Source organism: Stenella coeruleoalba (genome assembly GCF_951394435.1).
Source record: "Stenella coeruleoalba genome assembly, chromosome: X".
NCBI classification, from domain to species: Eukaryota; Metazoa; Chordata; class Mammalia; order Artiodactyla; family Delphinidae; genus Stenella; species Stenella coeruleoalba.
In genome coordinates, this window is record NC_137152.1 from 37,276,049 (window position 1) to 37,296,981 (window position 20,933).

The 20,933-nt window shown below is 49.7% G+C and overlaps 2 protein-coding genes across 3 annotated transcripts in view; one reads left to right on the top strand and one right to left on the bottom strand.

The window, feature by feature from the left end:
• Positions 1-20,933, bottom strand: part of SYN1 (synapsin I) — a 43,681-nt gene that overhangs the window by 1,540 nt on the left and 21,208 nt on the right. For both annotated transcript variants that reach the window (XM_079910769.1, XM_079910770.1), the window contains exons 6-12: positions 4,812-4,874; positions 3,367-3,509; positions 3,195-3,269; positions 3,004-3,106; positions 1,544-1,690; positions 1,102-1,189; positions 412-1,003 (exon numbers count right to left, since the gene is read on the bottom strand). In XM_079910769.1, coding sequence (XP_079766895.1) covers positions 412-1,003; positions 1,102-1,189; positions 1,544-1,690; positions 3,004-3,106; positions 3,195-3,269; positions 3,367-3,509; positions 4,812-4,874 — 1,211 coding nt within the window. The remainder of the gene's footprint in view (positions 1-411; positions 1,004-1,101; positions 1,190-1,543; positions 1,691-3,003; positions 3,107-3,194; positions 3,270-3,366; positions 3,510-4,811; positions 4,875-20,933) is intronic.
• On the top strand, positions 9,208-12,797 carry TIMP1 (TIMP metallopeptidase inhibitor 1). Its single transcript, XM_079910271.1, has 6 exons — positions 9,208-9,347; positions 10,192-10,320; positions 11,073-11,152; positions 11,336-11,462; positions 11,711-11,835; positions 12,527-12,797. Exons 2-6 carry the CDS (start codon positions 10,200-10,202, stop codon positions 12,695-12,697), a joined length of 624 nt encoding a protein of 207 aa, XP_079766397.1. The 5' UTR covers positions 9,208-9,347; positions 10,192-10,199; the 3' UTR covers positions 12,698-12,797.

A 20,933-nucleotide genomic window follows, 5' to 3' on the forward strand; every position in this document is an offset into this window, starting at 1 on the left:
GAGGACGACTGGGAAGAGTGAAGTAACATAGGAGGACTGTGGATTGGGCCGGGAGGAGTTTGTGGGTTCGGCTGGGGGGAATCAGGTGGGGCACAAGGAGGATGGGTTTGGCAGGGAAGTACTGAAGGAGGGTCAGCAAGGCGCCTGGGGTGGGCCGAGAGGAGCTGGGCTGGGGGTCTTTCCCAGGGCCTACTGGGAGGATTCTGCACTTCAGAGGGGGTTTCTCTGGGATGGAGGGCAGGAGCCTCTGTGAACTGGGAGGGGTCTGGCCCAGACTGGAACTGGAGAGAGAGCTCTCAGGAGCCGTGTACAGGACCTGGGTCTGAGGAGCCTGGGAGCTGGGGCTGCCCTCCAGGTGCAGGAGCGCATTCTGTGAGCAGCAAGGCGAGGGCTGCTGTGGGGTCCCCTTACTTGAGCTGGGGGTGTGGGGGTCCCCCGGCAGCGGCAGTGGCAGGTGGTGGCACATCCTGGCTGGGTTTCTGGGCCAGTTGTGGCTTGGTGGGACGTCCAGCAGGGCCGGAGGCACTGGGTCGCGGCTGCTGCGTGGTGGGTGGCCCAGTGCGGGGCATGGGACCCGCCTGGCTGGCCTGGCGTGTGGGGCCGGCAGGGCCTGGGGGCTTCTGGGGTGGGCCCTGGCGCTGCTGACCACCCGGTGGAGCCCCTGAGGCCTTTGGCGGAGCCTGACCAGAGGCCGATGTCTGACGAGTAGCCTGTGGGGGGCCTGCCTGGCGCTGGGGAGAGGGGGAGGCGGGTGGACGGGCTGCTGGAGGTGCCCCGGGGCCTCCCGCCACTGGCCGGGATTGGCGGCCTTGACCCTGGGGCAGCGGTGTGGCCTGGGACGCAGGCTGCTGGGGCGCTGATGTGGGACTCGGAAGGCGCTGGGGCAGGGGGCTGCCAGCTGGGGGTCCAAGGCCCGAAAGGTGCTGTTGGCCCTGCGGGGTCGGGCGCTGCTGCAACGGGGGTCCCTGGCGTTGGGGGCCTGGGCCCGGCTGTGGAGGGCCGCCTGAGGGACAGAGAGAAAGTGCACACGTGAGAGCAAGCAAGTGAGAGGTGGGGGGCTGCCGGCGGGGTCGGGGCCGAGGAAGCTGGCCCCTCACTTACCCTGTGGCGGGGGTCGTTGCTGAGCTGGGGGCCCCGCGGGCTGCTGGGAGGTCTGGCGGCCCAAGGGCAGGGCCCCTGGGGACGGAGTCTGCGGCAGAGGAGTGGAGCAGGAGAGGTTAAAAATAGTTACCAGCCGGTGGAGCATCAGCCAATCAGAATGACATGGGTTCCCTGTGTGCTGGGTGTTGCCGCATTTGTGGCTGAGCTGAGGGGATGGCAGGTTGTGGGGTGCGGGACTCATTCCCAGGGGAGGGGTCAGGAGGCACTCAGGGAAGTCATGGTAGCAGCTATTTATCATTTTTTAAAATAGTTGGTAACTGCTGCGACACGGGTGCGTCATGGCGATGCCCTTAGCCTTCTGATTATCAGCTCTGTGACACAGTATGACCAAGGGCTGGCCTGCCCACCACTAGCCTCCAAGGGCCAGAGCCAGGGGCCTGACCTGGCTGTGGGAGCCCCTGCCGGGAGAGGCATCCCGCTGCCGCTGCCGGGGCAGGACCTGGGCCATCTTGTTGACCACAAGCTCTACGATGAGTTGCTTGTCTTCATCCTGGTGGTCACCGATGAGCGGCATGGAGGAGCCCACCACCTGGGGGAGGAGAAGGGATCCAGTGAGGAGAGAAGCAGGAAGTGCACGGGAGGGTGACGATGACGAAGTGCTGTAAGTTGGGAAAAGGTATGACTGGCGGCTGCCCAGGAAACCAGCTTCAGTATGAGAAGCACCTATTACGCAGTGTGGGGAAGGCTTGTCTTTTACAAGATACCTTACAGCTTAGGACATAACTAGCAGGGGTGAGCTAATGAAGGCCTACCGGCCAAATCCGGCCCAGCACCTGTTTCTGTGCAGCCCCAGGCCCTGGAGCTAAGGATGGGTTTTACATTTTTTAATGATTGAAAAAAAAAATCAAAAGATTTCATGACGTGAAAATTATATGAAATTTAAATTTCATTGTCCATAAACCAAGTTTCATGGGAACACAGCCACCCTTACTTTCTTGCCATATTGTCTGTGGCTGCTCTTGCAGATTGAGGAGCTGCAGTAGAGACTGTATGGCCCACAAAGCCTAAAATATGCACCGTCTGGCCTCGACAGAAAACGTTTGCCAATCCCTGCTTTATAGTTTGCTAGGTGCTCTGTGTTTTACAAAGAACTCTGTGGTTTACATGGTACTTTACAGTTTACAAAGCTCCTTGCCCTTTACAAAGGACTGTTACATATATGGTGTGTTTAGACTTTGGAAAGTGCTTTGCAAAGGGCACCACTGTTTACAAGATGCTTTACCATGTATAAAGTGCTACCATTTACCATGCACTCAGAAGTTTTAAGGTATTTTACAGTTTGCAAATTGCTTTACTGTTTACCGGGGACACTGCTGCTTATAAAGAGCTTTAGAATTTTGAAAGCGCTTTGCTTCAATAACGAGGATTTCCCAGTTTACAGAGCTCCTCTTTAAAATAATTTTATAAAGTACTTTGCTGTTCACCAAGCAGTACCTTCCTAAGGTACTTTACAGTTTACAGAATGCTTTAGTATCAACCGCCACTCTCTATAAAGTTCTTTATAGCTTACAAAGTACTTTGCTGTTGGCCAAGTTCAAATTCACAGAACACTTTAAAGATTACTAAGTGCTTGGTCATTCACCAGAGTGTCTCAGTTCACAGAGGACATTATACCTTAACAAGTGTTTTGTCCTTCACTAAAGATGTCCAAGTTCACAGAGCAGTTTAGAATTTAGTAAGTATTTTGCCATTTGCCAGGGATGTCCTGGTTCACAAGGCACTTTACAGTTTTACATTTTGCCATTCGCTGAGGGCTTTCTAGGCCCTGGCGTGCTTCACAGTGTTGCTGCCCTGCACCTGCTCCCCCCTCTGTGCCCCCACAAAATTCTGGGGTGCTCCTACCTCAATGATGTGATCCCTTCCGTCCTTGCCATGCAGTGCTTCCACTGCGCAGATGTCCAGTCCCCCAAAGATCTCTGAGCACGTGTCCACCCACAGCTTGTACCTGCCAAGACACAAGGCAAGGCAGCCCGTCAGTGCCTGGTCTGGGCGGCCACACTTCTACCCCCCACCCCCGAGTTCAGGCCGCCCACCTGTCAGACATGGCAATCTGCTCAAGCATCGCAGAGCCGGTGTTGGTCTTCCAGTTTCCTGACACTGACGTCCTCCTGGAGAGTAAGAGGAGACAGGAGAGAGGCTTGGGGGGCCTGGGCTGCACAAGGCAGGGCAGGGGACCCCTACCCAGGCCTTGGTCTCCTTACGCACATGTAGGCCTTGTAGTTCTGCCCAATCTTCTGGACACGCACATCGTATTTGGCATCAATGAAGGGCTCGGCAGTGGCATATGTCTTGGTCAGTGCCACGACACTTGCGATGTCCTGGAAGTCGTGCTGGTTGTCCACCTTGACCTGTGGGAGTGGGGTGGGGAGCAGGGCCCGGTCAGGAGGGGGCGGCAGTTGGGGTGCCTTAGGGCAAATGACACAGGTGAGGTGAGTGCACAGAAATTCGGTGGACACCCCAAGGCACTCAAGCATGCATTAATTCTGGGTCTCCTGGTTTTTACATGTACACACAGACACCAAATTGGGTGTCTACAACTCTGTGAACACACAAAACCCGATTTTTAGACTTGTTTACTTTAAATGGTTAAGTTGTATGGTATGTGAATTATATCTCAATAAAGCTGTGGGAAAAATTGTGTGTATATACAGTATATGCATGTGGGCACCCATACAAAATCAATTGTACACACAATATATAAACATACAGAAGCATGGACACACTCAAACATACAAATTACAAGTCTTCTTTCTATGGACATACAGACAAAATCGGATGGACAGCATACAGGACCCCAAGACCCTTGAATATAAAAGATGATGTAGTGTGTGTTCAACACAGAGGCCTGCCTAATATACAGACACAGTGCTGGATACACTAACAAAATAACAGGACACACAAAACTGGCTGAACACATGATAGAAAATTGGGCCACCAAAATGTAAGAATATGAGGAAAAATACAAATAGATAAAGGACACACAATTATACAGAATTATTGTGTGCACTGAATACACAATATACTTCTAACAGGCCTACCTTCTCGGAGATACTGTGGGTTCAGTTCCAGACCACCGCAATAAAGCGAAGGTCACAATAAAGCAAGTCACACAAATTTTTTGGTTTCCCAGTGCGTATAAAAGTTATGTTTATACTGTAATCTGTTAAGTGTGCAATACATCTAAGTGTCTAAGAAAAACAATGTACATACCTTAATTTAAAAATACTTTATTGCTAAAAGATGCTAACCATCATCTGACAACGCAGGGTTGTCACGAACCTTCAATTTGTAAAAAAAAAAATGTAGTATCAGGCTTCCCTGGTGGCGCAGTGGTTGAGAGTCTGCCTGCCGATGCAGGGGACACGGGTTCGTGTCCCGGTCCGGGAAGATCCCACATGCCGTGGAGTGGCTGGGCCCGTGAGCCATGGCCGCTGGGCCTGCGCATCCAGAGCCTGTGCTCCGCACCGGGAGAGGCCACAGCAGTGAGAGGCCCGCGTACAGCAAAAAAAAAAAAAAAAAAATGTAGTATCTGTGAAGCGCAATAAAGCGAAGTGCTATAAAACGAGGTATGCCTGTACTTATATCCGCACGATGCCAGGAACATGCATCATTTACAAGCACGCACATACAAAGCCCACCCGAGGACTTACCTTACCCATCCCAGAGTGTGCGTGCCCCATCTTCACAACCACAGGGTACGTTGTGCTGCTGAGCTGGTAGGGTGGAAAGGGAGAGCATGGTCAGGGCAGGAGGGCTGACAGCCATGGCTGGGGGTGGTGCTGAGGGGAGCCCATCCAGTGGGAGCCACACTGAGAGCGATTTTCCCAGAAGAGGTGGGTCAGAGACAGCCAGCCACCAGCTGGGGGTCACACAATACCCCGGAGCCCAGAATTGAACCCAGAGCCCTGCCTGCCTATCCCTCCCTCCACCACCCACAAGTCCCAGACTTCCCGCCTCTGCTTTCCTGGGAAGAGGCGTGGGATAGGGGTGGGGGACTTTTCCAGAAAAGGGAAAGTTTGTTTTTACAGTGAATGGATGACAGAGAAGTGAGTGTGCATGTGCGTGCGTGGGGGTGTAGTGGCGAGCATGTAGCAACTGGACCCCTCAGCCAGGCCTTGTGTGTGTCTCCTCCACACACATACACAACGCAGAGACACACAAACCCTCAGAACTCAGATCTACACAGCCAAACCCAGAGCTTCCCACACATGCTGAGACCCACGCGATGGAAAGATCCACCACCGACACCGGTTCCGGAGCATGCCTTGCTGTTTGGCTGCACAGAGACCCTCACAGCCAGCCATCCAGCCCAGCAGCACACACTCAACACTCGTAGACGCGCAATCAACACTTTTGGGCAGAGACATACACACAGCCCTCCTCCTCTCACCCAAATCCACGTAACAGAGGGACACACAACACGAAGGTTATCCATGCAACACAGAGACGAACAACCCTCAGAGGCATAACCACAGAATGCAGAGGCACACACAACTCTGACAGGCACACACAACAGAAATGGGCACATATTCAGCACTGACAGATACACATGCAATGCTCCTAGGCATACACACAACAAACAGAAGGACCCACAGCACATGGACAGGTATACACACTTCCAGGTATTCACACTTCTAGGTATTCACAAAACCACCGAGACCCACAACACAGAGACTCATACTCCTGGGCACACGCAAAGTGTACGTAGGGACGCACACACAAAAAACGTGCCTTGCCATATATACAGATGGAGAGGCGTGCACACGACCAGAGACACCCACAGCCTCCTAATTACATGGACAACACCCCGGGGTGTGTACATGCACACACACTCACATTCAGGCATGGGGATACCTCGTCTCCCCCAACCCTGGGTGGAGTAGAGGGGGCCTAGTTGGCCGACCCCAGCGCCACCATACACGGATGAACATGCAGGGCTTCACCCTCCCTCCTCTGTGCGGACAGGGGTGACAGGGTAGAGGATGGCATCCCCAGAGGGGCTGCTGGGGGCGGGGGCGGTTCCCAGTTCCCGACAGGCACAGGAAGCCCGCAGGGTCAGGGTGACCAACTGGCCTTCAGGACTCACCCTTCCTCTGCACGCCCCCCCACCCTCCTCATTTCCCAAATGACTGGCGTCAGGATGGGGCGCTGAGAGGCACTGAGTTGTTACCGGGATGCTCTGATTAGCATTCCAGGGAAACCAGGCTGAAATGGCAGGTGACGTAACACAGGCACACACACAGCTCACAGAGGTGACAGCACATCCTCAATTCCATTCGCAACCCAGACCTGTTTTACATGGGCAGGCACAACTCCAGAAGCAGCACAAAACATACTGGGTTTGGGACTTCCCCGGTGCCACAGTGGTTAGTCATCCGCCTGCCAATGCAGGGGACACGGGTTCAAGCCCTGTTCCGGGAAGATCCCACATTGCCGCGGAGCAACTAAGTCCCGTGTGCCACAACTACTGAGCCCACGTGCCACAACTACTGAGCCCGTGTGCCACAACTACTGAGCCTGCGTCCACAACTACTGAAGCCCGTGCGCCTAGAGCCCATGCTCCGCAACAAGAGAAGCTACCACAATGAGAAGCCCCATGCACCGCAACGAAGTGTAGCCCCCGCTCTCTGCAACTAGAGAAAGCCCACGCGCAGCAGCGAAGACCCAATGCAGCGAAAAATAATAAATAAATAATACAATTAAAAAAAAAAACACTAACAAAAAAACCATACTGGGCTCAGGTACACTCAAGTACACACACACACACACACCACAGAGGGGCACACACCACCTAAAGGCACACACGCAACCCTCAGAGGCAGAGACACAGCAGGAAACTGTGTGCAAGCACACATGCACACCGCCCCCCGCCCCAAGGTTTTTAGGCTCTTTTCACAAACCTTCCTTGTTTTCTCTGGACCTGAGCCTGAACACAACACTGTGTATATGTGTATGCGTGTGCCCACACATGTGTGCATGCAGTGAGCTCTGAATACTGGGATCCCCTGGCCAACCCGAGGTTTGAATCTTGGCCTCTCCTCTTCCTAAGGCCATGTTCAACCCCAGGCAGGTCACTTAACCCTCTCTGGGCCTCAGTTTCCTGATCTGTATAAAGGGTACAATCAGGCCCAAGCACTTGGTGTGTGTGGGGACTGCCAGGTGTCTGCTGTGCACACCCAGCTGGACCCCACGCCCCCCAAACCCATCCAGCTCGCCAGGTGGCCATACAGCCGGACACCCATCCATGAAACCCCACCAGTTTCAAAACCTGCACAATAACCCGGGTCCACATAACCCCTCACATGTAGACAGTGGGCAAAACTCTGTGCTGACTCAGGTTTCAAAGTCATGATGCTGCAGCAGGACTTCCCCTTTGCACCCACCACCAACTTAGCCCCCGTCTCATTCACTCTCATTCCCCACTTTCACAATCAGCTTCTCCAGATTCCTGGTTTACTTCTCTTCCCCCTTACCTGGTCCTGCCCGCCCCCCCAAAGAGTCACTTCTTCACTCTCCTTCCTGGGCAGATCACTTGACCCCTTTGTGTATCTCATTTTCCTCATTGGTATAATGAGAACATGAACAGTCTCTAACTCACAGATGTTGTGAGGAACACATTAGTTATTTTGGGCAAAATGCTTAGCACAGTATCTGGCACACAGGAAGCCTCCATCCTCAAAAGGTGTTGGGTACTATTATTATTATTGGTTTAATATCCCTAGGTTAGCCAATATTAATTAACAAGGAGGTAATCGGGATTGACTGACAGATAAAGTACTTCCAAAGATTTTAGAGCTGTGTTTGATGCATAGTAATAGTAAGCACTTCATAGTGCTGGCGGTAGTTTCTGTTGTGGTGGTAGTGTTGGTGGTGATGGTTGTGCTCACCACTCTGAGTTAATCAAGCTTAATTAGCAAGGGGGTAATGGGGATTGGATGAGAGAACTACACAAAGGCTTCAGGGCACAGTACACAGTAAGCGCTCCATAAGTGGCTCCTATCATCACTACCGTCATCATTATTATTATTGGCCTGTCCTCCCTGACCTAACCAAGGATGTTAATCGGCCCTCAGAGCCCTTTCCCAGGACCCCAGGGAAGATTCAGGCAGCATCTGGAAGCTGGTGGACAGAGATTGCCTCACGGCTGACCCCCACCAGGGGCGTGGGAGGGTTGGTGGGGAAGGGGCAGGGCAGGATGGGAGGGGATCAGTTTTCTACTGACTCACTGGCCTCTTTCACCACCATTCAACTCCCCCACCCCAATGCCCATTCATTCACCAGCAACCTCCCGGCTTGCCAGGACTGTGCCCAGCCTGGGTTAAGATCCTGGTGCCAGTTAGCCTAGGTTCAAATCCCAGCCATGCCCTGTGGTCCTGGGAAAGTTCTTCAATTCCTCTATGCCTCATCTGGGAAATGGGAATAATACCGATAACCATCTCAGAGGCTTATCGTAAGCTTTAAGTGAGATAAATTATGCCGAGTGCCGCCCGGTACTTGGTGCTATATAAATGCGGACTATTTGCCTGTGTTTTGTTTTTTTTTTTGAGAAGGGGTAAGACCCAGGCTCTGGCTCCATCCAGGCCTCCTGAATTCCAATCCCAGTTCTGCCACTTATTAACTGTGACCTTGGATAAATCACTTAACCTCTCTGTGCCTCAGTTTCCCCACCTTGTATCCTTCCTCCATTCACCTGCCCTATCTCCCTTCACTGCTTCTACTTGTTTGCTCTGCCGCTCACCGCCCCCCCCCAAAACAGTAGGTGCACAAGAAATTCTTATTGAAGGAATGAACTAATTTGGGCTTTAGCCATGGGGATTTTCGGGAATGTGGGTGATCGGATAGATTTTGGAGTCTTTAGGGAATTGCACTGGGTGGAATCCGGCCTGTAAGCCCTCCGTGAGACCGCCTGGAGGGACTGGTGCCTGACGTGGAGATGGGGGAGGGGGATGGTCAGGGCGAGGCTCAGGGGGAGGGAGAGGAGGAGGGTGCATCTCCTTTTCGGCAGCCCAGGGCCCGCCCCTTGGCCTCCACGGATGGTGGGCGGATGAGTAATGCATCCAGGAAGCCTGGAGGCCTGTGGTTTCCTACCAGCTGCCACCCCGCCCCTCGCTTGGATATTTATCCTCCGCTGCTCCGGCCCTGCCGCCATCGCCGAAGACCCAGCGCCCAGAGAGGCTACACCAGAGGTAGGCAGGGGCTTGGGCGGCCCGCAGGGCCTGGAACTGGGCTGGAGCTTTCCTGCCTGATGATACTCGGCTGCTCAGCCTGGCCAGCGGGTACTGGGAGCCTAGGCTGGTCCAGGGGAAGAGGGTGGGGGCCTGGAACTGCTCCCCCAATCCCGACACTCCAAATTCCTTTGAACCCTTGACATCCATCCTCAGCTCCCCGAAAGCCATGAGCCCCTAACATCAGATGCCTCCCAAGCTGCCAACTCCTCTAAATTCCCTCCCTGTCCCCCAGCAACCCAAACCCCTGATGCTCCCTAAACTCCCCCAGCCTCCCAAATCTCTAAACTCAAAGCTTCCTCTGAACCCAAATCCCTCAGACACTCCCACTCCCTTAAGCCCCCAAACTCCGTCAACTCCTTAAATCCCCAACCTCCTCCAAATTCCTCAACTTCCCTCAACTCCCCCACCTCTTCCACCTCTCAATATGCGCAACCCCCAAACTCCCAGCCTCCCCGAAAACTCCTCCAGCTCCCCAAAGCCCAAATTCCTCAGCCCCCCACTTTCCGACTTCTTCAACACTCTTAAATTCTCAAACTCCCCAGCCCCCTTATTCCCCAAACGCTAAAGCCCCATAACTCCCCCACTCACCTAGTCCCCTAAATCCCTCAAACTCCACAACTCCTAAACTCTCCTGACTCCCTACCCCCCTAGACTCCCCTGGGCTCTCAAATCCCCAAGCCCCTTAAAATCCCCAAACTCCCCAACCCGGTGTGTGTGTGGGTAGAATGGGGTGGGAGGCCTGCCCAGGTACATGGATCGGCTGAGCTGGGGGCCCTCTGAACCCTCCTCCCCACCCCCACAGAACGCACCATGGCCCCCTTTGCACCCCTGGCCTCTGGCATCCTGTTGCTGCTGTGGCTGACAGCCCCCAGCCGAGCCTGTACCTGCGTCCCACCCCACCCACAGATGGCCTTCTGCAACTCCGACCTCGGTGAGTGTATCCGCCCTACCCACACACTCTGGGCTTCGGTTTCCCTCTCAGTCCAGTGGGGTTCACAATGGTGCCTACCTCTAGAACAATTCCACTCAGCCCCACACTGACTCTGCTTTAGCCGCTCTGCCACCCCCACACTTTCTTGATTACTCAAGGCCCAATCCCACCTCAGGGCCTTTGTACTGTCTACTTCCTCTGCCTGGTATACCCGTCCCCCCAGGTATCCACATGGGGATATCCAAATGTCACCCTCTCAGGGTGGCCTTCCCTGACCACCCTGTTCAAAACTTGAGCCCCTGTCCCCTACTACTCCTGATCCCCTCACCCAGCTCTGAAGTTCCCCATCACAATACCATCTAACTTCCTATATACTTAATTATTTTGCTTGTGTTTAGTCTCTCTTCTCCTGGCTAGAATGTGAGCTCCACAAGGAACGGATTTCTGTGTTTTGTTCACTGTTATGTCCCTGACACCAAGAACAGTGCCTGGCACAGAGCAGGCACTCCAAAATATTTGTTGAGTGAACGAACACATGATGAATATGTGAAAAAAGGCTTGAAGCAGTGCTTGGCTAACAGTAGGCACCAACATACAGATGAAGCAATTAACAAATGCATAAGTCACTAGGGTGCTGTCCGGCATTCAGCAATCCCTATTTAAGTATGTGCTTTGCTAGTATTATCATTGTGATTATTCTTATTGGCTCATGCAGTCCCTTTTACTCGTTTTTTTCCCCTGTTCTCCTGCAGTCATCAGGGCCAAGTTTGTGGGGACTGCAGAAGTCAACCAGACCACCTCATACCAGCGTTACGAGATCAAGATGACCAAGGTATCCCTCCTGCCCCTTCCCCCAGCAGTTCCTAAAATCTTCCTCCCTGTCAAAATAAAAGCCTTTGGCCACTGGTTTGGCGAGGAAATTAGCTGTGATATCAGAGTGCTATACGACTTCAGGGAAGAATGTGGAGTGGGAGGATTATGTCAGTAAAAGATTCTTCCCCTCATCCATTGACAGATGTTCAAAGGGTTCAACGCCTTGGGGGATGCCTCTGACATCCGGTTCATCTACACCGCCGCCACAGAGAGCGTCTGCGGATACTCCCACAGGTCCCAGAACCGCAGTGAGGAGTTTCTCATAGCCGGTGAGGCCCCGCCCCATCGCCCTGTGCCACGCCACTCCTCCGCTGCTGCCTGGCAACTGCAAGAGGGAGGGGAGGCTCTGTGGGAATGGTCCCAGTTGAAATGGGGACCGCCCCAATTTCAGCCTATCAGAAGGCTGGGGCTTTGTCCAGCGGGGTCTGTGGTCCTGGGACACCAATCTGGCGCCACTCTGTCCCTGGCCCAGCCAATCAGAATCTGCCTGTTGACCCCCCCGCCCCCACCCACGCAGGACAACTGTTGAACGGGAACCTGTACATCACCACGTGCAGTTTCGTGGCTCCTTGGAACAGTCTGAGCTCCGCTCAGCGCCGGGGCTTCACCAAGACCTATGCTGCTGGCTGTAAGGAATGCACAGTGAGTCCCTGGACATTGCCCGCCGCCTGGAGAGCAGTCCTTGGGGTCTTCCCCAAACCACGGCTTGTTTTTGGTTCCCTCTGACTATTCCTTGTCCCTATGGCTGCTTCCCAAACCCTAGGGATGTCCTTGATCTCTCTTGCTGTTCCCTCAAATCTGAGACTGTTCCCCTGGACATTCTGCTTGTTCCTTTGCCCTGTGTCTGATACCTGGGAATCCGCTGTTTCCTGGACTTTCTGGCTGCTTCCTGTCCCTCTGACTCCCCCTTGTGACTGCTCGGCCACTCTGTTCCAAGACTGCTCCCTGATGGCCCTGAATGTCCTCTGACCCCAGTGACTATCTCTGAGCCCCACGTCTCCTTATGCTTAAGTTTCCTGCCCACCGATTGTTCCCTGCTACTGCCAGCTGTTCCCTATCCAATGGGACAGGTCCCCAGGAGACCTGCCTGACTGTTCCCGCAACACCATTCCGGGAAGCTGATCATTTCCCTGGATTGCTGTCACCTCCTCAAGCCCAATGACTGTTCCCCACAATGGGAGGGAGTGTTCTTGAGTCTGTACCCAGGTGGGGTGACACCAGGTCTCCCCAGCAGCTCCAAGTTAAAATCTGAGGAGCAGAAAGTTATCCTCTGGAGGGGAGGTAGGGGCAGGAGGAGAAGCCCTCAGAGATGTGTCTCCCTCCCCTCCTCCAGGTGTTTCCCTGTTCATCCATCCCCTGCAAACTGCAGAGTGACACTCATTGCTTGTGGACGGACCAGCTCCTCACAGGCTCTGACAAGGGCTTCCAGAGCCGCCACCTTGCCTGCCTGCCCCGGGAGCCAGGGTTGTGCACCTGGCAGTCCTTGCGGCCCCGGATGGCCTGAATCCTGCCCCCAGCAGAAGCTGAAGCCTGCACAGTGTTCACCCCCATTCCCACTCCCGCCTTTCTTTCTCCAAGACAATGCAATAAAGAACTACCACTCAGCAGGCAGTGTCCCTGTGTAGTGTCTGGGAACAAACCTATGTCAGACGACCTGGTGGGAGCACCCTGGGACCAATGCTGAGGGGGTGTGGCATGGGGTCCAGCTCCATGGGTAGCCTGGGGGCTGGCCCTACCCTCACCCAACCTTCAGTACTTCTCCCTGAAAAATGGGTCTCACAGTCCCTACCCAGAATCCTTCCGAGGTCTGTGCTAGGGTTGGAGGATGATTAATGGGTGCATTCATTCATTGGGTATTTGGGGGGGGTCAAAACACATGAAACTCTCATAACAATAACTTCCTGTGTAAGATTACTAACAGTGATTTTAATTTCTAGACTGGCAGTGTAGTGTAGTGGTTAAGAGCCTAAACACTAGAGCCAGGTCATTTGCAGTCAAATCCTGCCCCTTCCATATACTAGCTCTGAGACCTTGGGGAGATCATATTACCTCTTTATGCCTCAGTTTCCATATCTGTAAAGTTGGTATAAAACGAATGCCTAACTCCTAGGGACAATGTAACTTTATGTGTAAAGTGCCTGGAACTGTGTTAGGCACATAGCACTTACAAGTATTAGTTAGTAGTAGTAAGATAAATGTAATTTAATGTGTAACTTTAGTAGTGATCATTCTTCTCACTAATGATTATTTACAATATTGAAAATTACATTAAATGTCAGGAATGATAATTTACAATATTGGAAATGATGTATAATATCAGTAGTAATAATTGAATGCACCCTGGAAACTTTAGTTTAACTCGTGATCCTGATAATCTCCCCCACAGATGTTACAAATATTTAATATGCTCATTTGTTTTTTCTTATTACTATGAAACTTTTACACTGCTTCCCAGTGTGCAACTCACCCCACTTAAAAATACCAACATTTAAAAAGACTTCTGAGGACAACCCCTTCCCCAGTGATAACATTCCCCACTATAAAGTTCTCACTGTGGACATATCACCACATTTATAAATCTCTATTGTTGCCAAAACTACAGGTGACAAATCTCTAAGCCCTTGGTAAATGTTTCCTTTGAAAAGTCCCCTCTCTTCATTGTACAAATACCTCTTTCACAAATACCCCACTAACAAATACCTCTGTTGAGCTACCCTCTTTATTCATAAATATCCCATTGACATATCTCCATTGAAGACCCCCCCATTGACAAATATCCCCATTCACAAATACCCAGCAGTAATCTATCACCACTCATGGACCCCAGTGACAAATATCTCTCTTCATCATTACCTAATCCATTGGCATATCTCCTATGACCACTCAGTTGACAAATCTCTCTATTCATAAATACCTTTCTATGACATAATTCTCATTGACAACCTCTATTGACAAATCTTCCCATGTGTTCTACTGGCATATCTCCCCATTCAGACATGCCCATCAAAATGCTCTCATTGTCAATCTTCCTATTCAGAAATACCCACCACTGATATCTACCTCATTGATAAGCCCACTTTAAAACCTTTCCATTCATAAAACCCCATCCATCCATATAGCTCCTCTTGATTGACTCCCCCCATTGACACATTTCCCCATCCTTAGATATCTCTAGTTGGAAAATCTCCCTGCTGGAACAGCTCCCAATATATTACCCTATATGTTGAAACATCTCTCCACACCCCCCAATGACAGATGAAGAGGTAGATTTCTATACGAACAACCCTTCCTTTTTATCAATACTGACACCTACGTCTCACTCTCCAGCCTTGGACACTTACTATGCCAGTAGTGGTGAAATCTGAGGACCAACCCCAGTTATACTGTAGAGCGCCCACCAAAGGAAATGATCAGGGCACAAGTTCTCTCTGGATGTAGGGGTGAAGGTGGAGTTTAAAAAAGAGATTAGTTGAAAGTCTGCATGAGAAGCTGTGAGAACCCCAGACACACCCCAAATACCAATCCCCACTCCAATAGAAGGCTGAAGACATGATCTCTTATAAGAGTAAAACAGAGGGTTCAAATGGGCAGGAATGCCCAGGCCGCACCTCCCTGTTGTTGACTATTTATCCACCACCGAGCTTGGGCCTCCTGCTGAACCTCTGTGGAGAGCTACAGCTCTGATGAATGGACGTGGGGCCATTGGTACCAGAGGCCCAGTCTCAGTGTCCTTTCCCCGCCACCACACCATGGGGCCTCCCCTGACCCCAGGCCCCTGGAAAGTAGTAGTGTTAATTAAATGTTCCCTGAATCTTCTCTTGATTGGGGGTGAGCTGGGCCAGGGAAAAGTCATGCTTCAACTCCCCCCACCCCTACTGTGTCTCCAGGTCCTTGCCATGAGTTCCGACTTCCTGCTGGTCCCTGCTTTGCTCCTGGCTCTGTCCCTGACCACCCTTGGGCTGGCCCTCATACTGTTTATTGTAACTCAGACGTGGGTAAGTCTGGGTAGACCTCAGAGAAGCCTCCGACGCAGGGACTCACAGTGAGGTTCCAGAAGGGTGGATAAAGCCCCTTGAGGTGGTTGAACCTGGATGGTAGCTGCTCTGCAAACCCTTTTTTTCCCAAGAGTCTTGGGGACAGGGAAAATCTTGAATGTTTGAACCCCAAGGGGTCCCCTGACACATTTCTCCCATCCTTAGTCCTTGTGGCTTAATTCCTGGGTCTTCTCACTGAGACCATGAGGCATTATGAGTTCAAGTAACCAGGGCTCCCTGCTCACCTCTTCCCTGTACCCACCTCCCCACCAAAATACAAGCCCCTACCTTGCTCTGACTGAGGGAATAGGGTGGGTCTTTGAGATCCAAAATCTAATGATGCGATACTAAGACCCAGCCCCTCACCCCATAAATGCTCCTCAGTCCCAGTGTCCCTCTCTCTTTTCCCCCCTCACAGACAATCAACATTCTGAAAGGGGTCCTGAAACTCTGGGTCATGAAAGTACCCAAATATAAAGAGCAATGTGGTTGTATCTATCTACACACCCACCAAGAACAGTGGTGGTGACATCCATGGGGAGAAGTTTTCTTCTATCTCAGGTCAGCCAGCCTGTCCCCACCCTGCGTGGACTCCTCATCCTCAGACTTCTGGCTCTGTCCCAGCCCTGGAACAAAGTGTCCCTCCCTGGGGCATTCTTCCACCAAATACACCCAACCTCAGGATACTGTGCTCCTGATTTCAGCCAACCACAGCAAATTCTGTCCCTGACCCATAATGCCCTGGATCTTTGGGACTGACCACCTGGGGATCACAATCTGTCTCAGCCAAATGACATCTGGTCCACACTTTACTGACCATCAGGATATGGCATCCATCCCCTCTAGGCTCTTTGAGGGTTGGGAACCTGCACTGAGTTGTGTAGCCTTGGAAGGGGCTCGGGGAGGAGTATATCAGGAAGGTATATTGAATATCTACAGGTAAGGATGCCCGGGCCTTGAGTGTGCCCCTCAGGTATGCCTGCAGCCACAGCTCCGCCCTGTTCTTTCTGCTCCCTGTTCCTGTTTGCTGGTCCCTACTTCCTCTCCTGATCTCCTTCCCCTGCTCCTTCTCTGTGTTCTATCCCTCCCCCCGCTGCTGTGCCCTCTTCTCGCTCTCTTCTTTCCTCTCTGCTCCCCACTCCTCTTTGTTTCCTCGCTGTTTGCTATTCCCTTTCTTGGGTCCCTGGCTCCCCTGCCTATCCTTAGCGTCTGTGGCCCTTCTCTTCCAGGAGCAGAAGCTATGAGGAGAAGCGAGTGGAGGAGTGCCCTGCCCAACCACCCCCAGGTGCCTCCCTGCCACCCCCGCAAAGCCACATACCTGAGTCCCAACCTTGCACAGTGTCCGTGGAGGGACCTCTGTTTATCTGAGCACTGGCAAGAAGAACATGAAGCCATGAACTTGGCTGCCTTCCCCGGTGACCTGATATCTGCTATTGAATCTTCCTGTACAACAGCCTCTGGCCTTGGACCCAGACTTCTCTTCAGCCACAGTGGGCTGGGGACGCTTCACCTCCTTCAACATCACAAACAAATCTAAGCCCATCAACCTCCCCCCACCACCCCCTCAAGCCTCCCAAAGACCACCAGCTTCTAACTGTGCTAGGGATCTATCTGGTTTGTGTTGTGTTTCTTGATCTGGGTGCAGAAGACAGGAGTGTGTTCACTTTGTGAAAATTCAATGAGCTGTACACTTATGATATGTCCCCTTTTCCAAACTTGTTATACCTCAATGAAATTGGCCCCTGAAAACAAAACCCCATAAGCTACAAGAATATACTGTACAGCACAGAGAATATAGCCAATATTTTATAATAACTGTAAATGGAGTATAATCAATAAAAATTGTGAATCACTATGTTCCACACCTGAAACTAATATAATATTGTAAGTCAACTATACTTCAATAACAAAATAATAAGTTAAAAAAAAGAAAGGAAAGAAAAAGAAACCCCCAGCCTCTTGACATATCTCCCTCGCTCTTTACTTCAATTGCTCCCTCACTCCTGCTCTCTCTCTTTTCACACAATCCCCACATCCCTGACCCTGTTGATTCTCACCCCAAGGCACCCTCTCTTTCCTCATAGCACAGGGACCATGAATCCTGGGCCCAGAGAGGGGACTGGATCCAGAGAGACCTTGGTGTTGGACTCCACCCGTCGCATCATGAACCCTCTGCAAATATTTGCTGAGCCACAAATCACCCGGAGTGTAGGTAGCAAGGGAAGGGAAGTCCTTATTCCCATAGCACCCCACCCTCTAGGTCTGCATGACCAAGTTGATGTAAGTAGATCACCAGGCTAGGAAAGTCGGGGTGAAAAGAAGTCAAACTGTGCTTCACAAGATCTTCCCTGTGCCCCACCCCTGACTGGTGACTATTTAGACACATTGAGCTGAGTATCCCTGAGGATTCCTGGTGGTCTCCAAACTGGATGGGAGTAGATGGGGTAGGGGGGCCAGAGTCCTGATATGTGTCTTCCAGCTTCAAAGTACGGGGTGGCGCAGGACTGCTCCCACAAATCCAGGCCTAGCTTTTGCCCCTCCATGCTGCACAGTGGGGTTGGGGACAAAAGAGGAAACAGGGGAGGCAAGCTGGCCTGTGGGAAGTCTAATGCTTCTGCCACCACTCGCCACCATTACCCACCATTAACTTTGTCTTCTTCCTGGCCTCTGAAGTCCTGTTCTTTCTGTCCCTTGACAAAAATAGCCTCTGCACAGCTACAGACAGCCAGGAGGTGCATCTGCCCTACTAGATATCAGGAATTAATGAGAAAATATAGTTATTAAGACAGTACTGCACTGGAACAGGTATAGAGAAAGTGACCGATGGAGTAGAACAGAGAGTCCTGAACTTACCCCACACATATATAGGATTTTAGGATATGACGGAGGTGGCATACCAGATCAGTGGGGAAAAAAGCGTTGCCTATAAGGAAAAAGATGAAACTGGATCCCTACCTATCTCACACTGTATGTGAAAATCAATTTCAAGGAACACATGTAATAAAGATGTTTGGAAGAGTGCTACTTGATTGCTACATTGAGAACAGTGTAATGTAAGTGAATGGATGTGATGACCCCTCTGTAATGCATGTAGAGAAGCGTTAAAGAAAACATGTAATAAAGATGTTTGTAAGAATGCTAAAAAGAAACAGAAAAAGAAAATCAACTTCAGATGGATGAAGAACTTAAATGTCAAAAACAAAGCTTGCCACTTTTATCATCTACTAAATTTCCATATGTACATGGATCTAAATCTGGGTTTTTAATTTTTCTTCTTTTACTCTGTTAGTCTATCTATTCATGTGTCAGCATCATATTGTTTAAATTAGAAAAGCTTCATAAAATGTTTGCTGGCAAATGCATTAAACTCCTTGTAGGCTGGTAGGGCTAGTCCCCTCTCATAGCTCTTCTTTTTCAGGGTTTTCCTGGCTATTCTTGCATGTTTTCTTTTCCATATGAACTCTACTATCAACTTGTCCAGCTCCAGATAACAGCTTATAGGTATATTTTGGGGGATCACATTATATTTATAAATTAAAAATAGAGACCTAAGAAGGGGAACTGACATCTGTATGATGTTAATTAATCCTATCCACAAATAAGGAATGCCTTTCCAGTTGTGTAAGTCTACCTTTGAGTCTTTCAGGAGTGTTTTAAACTTTTCCTCATATAAGTTTGCACACCCCTTGCTAAATTTATCCTGAAATACTTTATCATCTTTTTTGTTGTTACCTTAAATGGGGTTTTCTCTTCTATCTGGTTGTTTGTGTATATGAAAACTACTGATTTCTGTATGTTGACTTTATATTCTGCTATGTTATTAAGTTATTTTATTGTTTGAATTTGTTATTGGTTCTCTGGGGGATTTCCAGATATACTATCATATCATCTATTAACAGAGACATTTTTACATCCTCTTTACCCATTCTTGCATCTATAATTGCTTTGCCTAGTCTAACTGCATTGGTCTAATACCTCTAAGTATTGTACAATGTTGAAAAGGAATGGAGACAGTGGGCACCTTGCTTTGTTCCTCACGTTAGTGGAAATGCTTTCAAGGTTGTCCTATTAAGTTGATAATAACTTTCAGATTGAAGTATACAAATTTGATTATGTTAAGAAGGCATGAGTTGATTTCTATTTTTGAATGATTTTATCATAATGGGTGCTGAACTTTGTTAAAGGCTTTTAAAATATCTATGGAAATGATCATATGACTTTCTCCTCAGATCTATTAATATGTTGTATTATATTAATACATTACCTATAACAAACCATCCTCGCATTCCAAGAAGGAAACTTACTTACACAGTTATGCTATCTTATTTTCTTAATTTAGTTCTGGATTTGTTTGCTAATATTTTATTTAGGATTTTTGCATTGATATTTATGATTGAAAATGGTCTATGCTTTCCTTTTTGTGTTATCAATGTTATAATTGCTTTAGAAAAATAATGTGGAAGTTTCTCTTCATTTTCTGTTCTTTGTAACAATTTATGTGGCATTGGGATTAACTGGTTTCTAACAGTTTGGTAGAATTCCCCTGTGAAACCATCTGGGCCTGATGCTTTTTTAGGGGGTAGTTCCTTAATAACTTTATTGCTTTTATGGAAATTGACCTGTTAAGCTCAAATGGGGTCGATTTTGGTAAACTGTGTTTCCCTAGAAAATTATCCATTTCCTGTAGGTTTAAAATTTTATCTGTGTATGCCTTTTATTTTAACTTTTGGAATCATGCTAACATATTACATTTAAATGCATAAAATTAAGTCAGTATAGATGGGAAAAAACCTAAAATTTAATATAAAGGGAAACAAACTATATTTGAAATAACATGAGTAATATAACCATGTTGAATGACAAAATGAACTAGACCATGTAACATTTGAATACAGTACTTTGTATATCCTCATCTAAAGACATAAAAAGGGCAAACAAATCTCAAGCTATACCTTACTGCAGTTGTTTTTCACAGTGGTACGGGTGTTGAAATTCTAAAAATACTTTCTGTGTATTGTAGGATTGAGCAAATGAGTAAATATATTGATGATGCTGGAAGCTAGGGTTCTCAATGTTAGAGAAGAGAAATATAAATATAGAAAGGGGGAAGGCTAGAAGGAACCCTATGTTGTGTCGGATTAGAATTGAAAGTATCGGGGATCCCAGCTCAAAGAGAAGAAACTCCTCCCAATTCCCTGGTCCAACTGATTGCTGATCACCAGGATCCTGTGAGTTTCTGCCCAGAATGAAAAAAACAGTTTTCATCAGATACACCACACTAATACTGGTAGGAATGCTTCCCTCCTGCTGTTCCAGTGACTTGCTGATCTGCGCCCTTTCTCCTTCAGTGGAGCCAACCTGCACAGTGAGACAATGTGGTGAGGCACCTCCTGTGGATAAAAGGCGTGTAAATTCAGACCCTTCTCCCTCCATTTTCCTGCGTGTGATCTTGAACCAGTCAAGGGCGACCCTCTCTCCATGACTTCTGTTCCTCTCAGGCTCACATCCCCCCGTCTCCCAGAGATGCAGGAAGGAGGAAAGTGTGTGAAGTAAACTCTGAAGAAGTCCCAGATGAAGTGACACAGCCAGGAAATTTCAGACTAACAAAACTCTGGGGGAATTTCATGACATTGGAAACACAAAGGATCCAATGTGGAAGGCTGATCCAAACTTGGCAAGGAGGATGACAATTTACAAAGCATAGAA